Below are 7,529 nucleotides of genomic sequence, written 5' to 3' on the forward strand. Positions count from 1 at the left end.
GTGTAGCTTTGCGCCTTTCCTGGAGCTCACTTGGTAGCCCAGGCTGGCCTCGAACTCACAGAGATCCGCCTGCCTCTGCCTCCCGAGTGCTGGGATTAAAGGCGTGCGCCACCAACGCCCGGCTGGAAATAAGTTTTAAAGATGCTTTTATTGTAATACAACCCCAGAATGCAGGTGTTGTCAATCACACAAATAATAATACATCTGAAAGACACCAGAATAGGCATTTAAATGTGACTGGCCTGGGGCCTGGCTACCACAGCTCTGGCCACAGGAGGCTAGTCCTGAGACCACAACTCACTGTTGTACTTTTCCTGATGTATCCCCCTTGTAGGCCCTGGGGTAAGACTGGACCCCACTAGCCAGAAGCCACAGCTGGGCATACTCATCAGGAACTGGGAGACTGGATCTTCCTAACACTGGAGCTTCCTTATCTGGTGACTTCATTTTCATCTTCTTGCTACATCCTGCATTTGCAGCCCCCACCATGCTTCCATATCACAAATCCATGTGTTCCTAAGAAAACACCCGACCTGATAGGTGGGGGTTTCTCTGAAAGGACCCTTTCAAAACATGCTTCCTTGGTGAAAAGCTTTCTGTGCCTTCTTTCTTGAAGACAAAACCTAATAGGTCTAGCATTCAAGGCCCAGATCTTTAGCCTCCATCTGGCCAAACCTGCCCTCATATCTTCTTCCCTCATTCTAACACAACTTTGCAGAACCCCTTTGCCCCAGTGAATTCTCATACTTTCTTCAAGACACCATTCACATATCACCATTCTCACCTTCTGATCCATTTCTGGGAAGGTAAGCAGAGAATATTACAGTCTCATCTTTGAGCAGATGGATACAAATGGACAGTCCATCAGGGACAGCATATACTCAAGGTCTAGGTGTGCTCTGCTCAGAACCTCTGCCTGTGCTACTTGGTATATGGGATGTGCTTGGCTAAGGTGGGATCCTGCCACCCACCTCCCAGGTTGTGCAAAACACATAGAAAACCTGGTGGACACTCAGATCACGTTGGTTCATATTGGTCAGAATAATGAATAAGACAGGAGTCTATAGACAGAGGAGAGAGAAAAGGCAGGCAGCATAGAACTTATAATCAGGCACAGCAATAAAACTCCTTGTTGCCTGTGATGTGTGTATAAGCCTCACAAAGTTGGACTCCTACCTGCAGGATGTTTCTCTGAAGGAAATATTCACATCCCAGTGTGTGTGGATTCTGAAAAGGGAAAAACAGAGGGTCAGCATGGCTCCAGGAATACACCTGGACAGAAGGGTATACATGAATCTGATTCTAGCATCTGCTGTACCAGTAGTTAGGGCAGCGGCTAAGAGGCAGTGCCCCATGCCAAGTTAAATGTGCTTCAGTTCCCACTGGCCAGTCCAGAGTCAGCTTCTGTATTTACCAGAAATGAATGAGGACAACAGTCCTGACCTCTCTTCACTTTGGGCACCTAAAGTAGCCTGGCTGCATAGTTGGAGAGGGAATACAATGTACTGAGGCTTCCTCTACATGATGCTTATTCTACTGAAATCAAATTTCTAGTTGCTGGAGGTGTTTTACCCAGTGTGAGATCACACCAAGGAGAAACCTCATAGCAGCCACCTGAAGGAGACTTGGAGCATCAGCCCAGGTTGGTACAGGCTTCTGGGCCCCAACTGTCACCAACCCATTCCCTAAAATGACCCCTGCACAGAAGTAAAGTGCTTGAATGTCAAGAAAGGTTCCTGCCTGTACCTAACTCACAGTGTTTGCAGACCCTTGACTTTGATACCCCACCCCCAAGGTAGCCTCCTGGCCTGGCCATGGAACAAGTACCTTCTCTTCATGATATGTACATGTGGATCATCCTCCTGCTTCAGGCCTGGCTGCTGCCTACAGGCTGGGCCAGTTCCATCACTGTCACCATCGCTGGCTGAGAAACTGGTGGTTCTTTCTTTCTTTAGGGCATGTGTAGGGGGCAAAGTGACTGTTCTCTTGTCAGCCAGCCGTCCCCGGTTCTAAGAAGGTGGGAAGAGGAGGTCAGGCCTTCAGTGTCCAGGGCCTGGGCCAAAGGTACAGAAGCCCCATTGCTGTAGACCAGCACACAAGGATGATAGTGGGAACCCACAGGCTCCAGTCCAATTCTTCTCTGTAGGCTCAGCCTCAGTGATGGCTCACCATACAATGCCTTTTAACACCATTTCCTTTCAAGGGTCTGGAATCTGCTGGGATATGTATGCAACCTGGGGCAGGGTTCTATTCCCATTCTCTCTATTCATTGTCAAACAGAAACATCAATCAGCAGTTATTTTTCTTTTATTTCTTTCTCTCCACCCCACCCCACCCCCATTTCTGAGATACTGGGCATGCTAGGCAAGTGTTCTGCTGTCTAAACAGTGTACCACTCTGGGCTCTGTGAGCCACAGTCTCTGCTGCATCTGCCCTCAGGAGTCTTTTGGGGCCTGAATTTGGTTACTTTCCAGAGTAGGTGACATGGACCCTGTAGTACCAAGTCAGTGGTGTGAATCACTATGGCCTGAGGGCTGGCCTCAGGACAAGAGGGTTATTTTTATGCCCCCCTTTAAGATCTTCTTGACTTTTATTCTGCACTGTTCTAGGAACAGCAGAGTGAAGGTAAGGCTGCAGAGGGGGAAACCATTCATTATGTATGGGATTTATCCTACAGACACTATACCTACCAAGTTGGTGTCCCAGGCCTCTGTCATTCCACAGGCTTGGGAAATCATTTCTATGAGCTCTTGCTTTTCTCTCAATAACAGAAAGAAACAATTTTTTTCTCCCATACAATGGGAAGAAAGGGGCACAAGGGCCATGAGACTGTCACTTGGAAAGGAGCCAGAGCCAGTTGGCTATTGCCAGCCTCAACCCCATGACATATACAGCTGGGAAAAGTGACCTACTTGCACCTTCCACACTCTGAGGGTACCACGGATTGGATCTTGGGTGGTAGCTGGGGGATGACCCATGAGAAATGGTACCAAGGACTCAGATGGCTATCTTGATCATACCCAAGGACTGAGAATATAGTACAGTCCTTTATGTACTGGAAATGTCAGCCAGCCCTGCTGCTTAACATATCTGAAAACTTGAAAACATATCTGAAAACCTAACCAAGATCTAGCCCTCTTCATATAGCGGGAGGGGTGCCATTGTTCAGGGCCTCTGATTTATGTGCACATTGTATTCAACTACTAGAATATCTATGATACTGATACATACTTGTGGTCCTGATTGTGGGGTACAGGAGACAGCTCCAGTATGGGAAAGGTGAGAAGGTCTTTCTAAGAAGGAACCAGGCTTAGGAAAGTTGGCCTCAGGTCTGAGTTGTCTCCTACCCATGGTAGGGATTGGGAGCCCCAGACAAACAGCAGGCCCATCCCTCTCTGAGCTGATATTTCCCACTTGAAGTGAGAGAGGCACATGGCTACTTGTTCCCCAGTCTTGTAGGGTTACTCAACAGGCATTGGTTTGTAAGCATGATTCCTCCTATCCAAACAGAAAATAGAGCCCTATAAACCTAATGAGGACCCCTCTCGCACCAGCTACCTGCAGGGTGCAGCAGTGGAGAGACTTTGGCCTCTGGTTCCAGCAGCTAATGATGTCTGTATTCACCTACATGTTTTGTGAAGCTAGTATGTGTGTTAGCCTGAGGCTTTTGGCCTGTATTAGATCTGGCAGGGTAGGCATGTGGCTCCCCTTCACCTGCCCCACATTCACAAGTTTGTGGTTTCTCAGCATGCCCCTCAGGGCCCATAAGGATGCCTGACCACTAGCCCAAATAAAACAAACTTAAGGTGGCCAATTGGGTCCTATCATGGCATCTCTGCCTCACTCAATCCCCTGCAGAAGGGATGCTGGGTAAAGACAGGTCCAGCCCTAGTTCAACATCAAGATCCTTATTGCCCTCCCCCAGGGGCTCTCCTGAGGTAATCTCCTTTTCAAATGAATCCCTCAAACTCTTGTTTCATAAAGGCATGCATGTTTGATTCCTAAACTCTCCTGTTCTTCATGTTTTCAAAACATTGTCTACCTTTGGTGGGATTCTCTAACCAGTCCCCAACTTCAGCTTACTAGATACCTATACAGACTGCCCTGACCTGTCCTATTCCATCAGGACACTCAGACATTTAGGCACATGCTGGGCAGGATTCCAACTCAGCACCCCAGAGACACAGGTTGCTCACCCTCCAGCCTGGGACTACCCCAGATCACAGTCAAAGCAAATCAGTACTGTCATGCCTCAGAATGAGCCCAACCCCACAATCACCATCACTCTCATGTGTGCCAGAGGATTTGGTGACCTCCAGATCTGGTCCAAAGAGAGTCCCAAAGCCCAAGTGGAATGACATGATCCAGGAAAAAGACTATGGACCATTCCCATGATTTGAGTAGAAACAGTTCCAAGGGTGGAAGAACTGGAAAGAAGTAACTCAGTGTTTAAGAACACTTGCTTCGAATTCGAGGTCAGCCTGCTCTACAGAGTGAGTTCCAGGATGGCCAAGGTGGTTACACAGAGAAAGCTTGTCTCAAAAAAACAAAAACAAAAAACAAAAACCCAAACCACCACCACAACAACACTTGCTGCTCTTGCAGAGGACCTGGGTTTGGTTCTAAGTATCCACATGGCAACTTAATGCCATCCTTAACTCTAGTTCCAGGGCTTCTGACTCCCTCTCTGGCTTCATAGGCACCAGACATGCATGAAACAGACATACACATAAAACAACAACAACTCACCCTGTATCCAACCTGGAAATGACTTCTGTACCTGGGATTCCTTCTCTTTCCCAGGTACAGTCTGGGAGAGTGCCAAGTAACCCAGTGGCCTATTTACTTTTCTCAGATTCCTCTAGCACATCAGCAGGGTTGAGGTTAGGATTTTCATTCCCAGACAACATAGTCACCAGTTTTGAAGCAGAAACCCAGCCCTTCTGCCCAACAAGCTCCAGCTTATCTCATATCTCACCACGGGCGAGGATATTCTACAGCCTGGACAATCGCAGATCGGGGGGTGCACTTGCAGGATCCCCTTGGACATAAGCGTCTTCAGACTTTTCCCTGCCAGGAGACCAAGCAGAACACTTGAGAGAGAGGCCAGGTGCAGATAGCATTTGCATGCTTTTCAGGGGCATAGCTGCAAGGCCAGATCTCCCTCCTCCCCCCCCCCCCCCCCCCCCGCAAACTGTGCACGAAATTCACAATGATCTTTCAAATCCACCGTGTCCAACCTCTCATCTGGAATTCTGTCTTACCCTTGCAGCAGCTGTTTGAGAAATGAGGGGACTCTGAAACTCAAATTCTGAGCGAGTGCCCCTGCCTGACCAAGGGATTACTCCCCCCTCCCCCGTGGCCCTCCTCCAGCACTCCACCCTCTTCAAACTGGTCCCAAGGGAACTCATGGCAGAGGCTAGGTAGGTTGAGCCCTGATGAGGTGAGAGGTGAGAAGGGGATCTGGCCTGCTTCTTCCTACCTCCCTGGAAGAGGCAGCCTTCACAGGGGGCGTGACTCCCTAAACGGAACGCATTCAGGTCCCTAACTTTTTAACTCCTGGTGCAGCGCTAGCGCTTACTGAACCCGGTTCAGGAGCCTCCACATCGCACCTTTGGACCCACGATCCAAACAGGCAGTGGCTGACAGTATCGCCAGCGTTGTTAGGTTCCGTTGCCCCCACCTGCCCACACAACCTCCACTAGTGCGCACTCCTACCCTTGCGGCAAGTGCGCCCCACCACTCCTGTTAGGAACCGCTGGCTAGGCGCCTAGGGAGAAGAGGCATCCCTCCCGTTGGCCTCTCCCGAGTTCCGGTAAACTTCCCTTGCCTTCAGGCCTCGCAGACCCGGAACCCTAGAGCGCTTTGGCCTGGGCTGAAGGGATCCAGGAGGCTGAGAAACCACTGCTGTGTCGCCCGTGCGTGGGTGGGTGGACTGACGGAGCTTAGGGTGGGGTGGAAGAAGGGTATCTCTAGCACTAGCCCTGGAGCGGCAGCGCCCCCTCTAGGCTAACGCTAGGTGTCCCAAGTGGCAGAATGAGGAACCTGGGGAACCGAAGAAGAGGGACAGCGGCGCCTGGAGCCCCCACCGCGGCCGCACCTTTGTGGCGGATGCTGCGCTTCCAGTCTTTGGCCGTCTCGCGGCCGCTGACGAACTGGAACTCGTTCGGTGTGAGCCACTCGCCCCGGTGGCGGATAGACGGGCCCTTGCTGCCCTGGCAGAGTTTGCGTACGTAGAGCAGTGCGCGGTTAGCGCCGCACTCCACCTCGATACACGGCTCACCGTTGTCTAGCAGCGGCTGGAAATCCGGTGCTGCGGCTGCAGTAGCTGAGAAGCGCTCCAAGGCCAGCGGGTCTCTGGCCAAGTAGAGGCGAGGCGCGGCCTCGTGCAGGTTAAGGTAAGCGCGCGGGGGGCGGAGTGAAGGAGCCAGCAGTGCCTCGTAGCCCAAAGCTGAGGCGGGCAGCGAGGCGGCCGGGGGCAGGGCTGCTGCAGCGGGCAGTGGCGCCAAGTAGGCGGGCAGTGGTGGTAGCGGCAGCGCGGCCAGGGTCGGGTGGAAGGTAGCCAGGGCCAGGGCCAGGTCCTCGCGGCCCTGGAGCTCCTTTTTCACTGCTGGCATGGCACTCAGATGGAGGTTTTCTGTTGCCTGCTCAATTTATTTTGGTTGGAGTTGAGTCTTGGACCGGGAAGCCCTAGATAGAGCCTGACTACGCACTCACTCGTCGGGCTACTGTGCCTCAGTGCTCGCCGCTGATGCAGCCGCCTTGCTGGCCGCCGGGTTTCCCTGGACAGTTGTCTGGATGGTTAGCTGGGCCTCGATCGCCTGAGGCATGGTGCTCCTGGAACTGCCTAAGATCTTGGCCACAGCTCCTTGGTCCTAGGTTCTGCAGAGCGTCACAAGTCCAACTGCACTCATGCCCAGGGCCAGTCCTTGCCTCAACACTAGCCAGAGCTATGCTGAGCCGGGCAGTGAGAAGTTGCGGAATCGCCAGTCCTGCTCGTAGTCCAGCTAGGGGTTCTTAGCCTCAGCCCCGCCTTCCCCCGCCCCCCAGCTGCCCCGCCGCACACGGCGTTCACTGGAGGACTTGGAAGACCCGCCGCCGCCGCCGCCGCCGCCGCCGCCGCCGCCGCCGCCGCCGCCGCCGCCGCCGCCACAACTTGGCCCATTTAAACCGCCCTGGCGCGGCGGGCAGGCGCGGGCTCCGGCGGGGGGTGCGTGAAGGCCGACTGGACTCCGATGACATGGACGTCGCGGGACAGGGCTGCAGCCACTGGCTTCTCCCCAGTGGGGAGGATGAAAGGAGACCCTGGGGTGTGGGTACTGAGTGCAAGACCCCAGCTCTGGCCTAAGGGAAAGTAGAGTAACCTGCAGGATAGGTGAGTGGGCTTCTGCTGAAAATGGAGCTGGGATGGTCCCATTTTCCCTTGAGTGTGAGCTTGCTCCCCTTCCCCTTAGACTACCTCTATGTATCTGCAGGGGCTGGATTGTGGAGTGTTTGAGTTCTGTTCATAAGTAAGAACATCACTTTTC

At 52.6% G+C, this 7,529-nt stretch overlaps 1 protein-coding gene across 8 annotated transcripts in view; it reads right to left on the reverse strand.

Moving 5' to 3' along the window:
• Samd11 (sterile alpha motif domain containing 11) overlaps positions 1 to 7,126 on the reverse strand; it is a 19,359-nt gene extending 12,233 nt beyond the window's left edge. For 4 of the 8 annotated variants that reach the window (XR_001576026.3, XM_006992329.4, XM_006992327.4 and 1 more), the window contains exons 1-4: positions 6,101 to 7,124; positions 4,979 to 5,070; positions 1,828 to 2,009; positions 1,177 to 1,227 (exon numbers count right to left, since the gene is read on the reverse strand). Coding sequence is in view for 7 of the 8 variants with exons in the window: in XM_006992329.4 (XP_006992391.1) it covers positions 1,177 to 1,227; positions 1,828 to 2,009; positions 4,979 to 5,070; positions 6,101 to 6,617 (842 nt within the window). In the remaining variant the exon portion in view is untranslated. Of the gene's footprint in view, positions 1 to 1,176; positions 1,228 to 1,827; positions 2,010 to 4,978; positions 5,071 to 5,718; positions 5,915 to 6,100 lie in introns of those variants that run through there. The other 4 variants (XM_076565943.1, XM_015985994.3, XM_042272380.2 and 1 more) reach the window with 4 other exon arrangements.
• Positions 7,127 to 7,529: the final 403 nt, after the last annotated feature.

This window comes from Peromyscus maniculatus, chromosome 2 (assembly GCF_049852395.1).
Source record: "Peromyscus maniculatus bairdii isolate BWxNUB_F1_BW_parent chromosome 2, HU_Pman_BW_mat_3.1, whole genome shotgun sequence".
NCBI classification, from domain to species: Eukaryota; Metazoa; Chordata; class Mammalia; order Rodentia; family Cricetidae; genus Peromyscus; species Peromyscus maniculatus.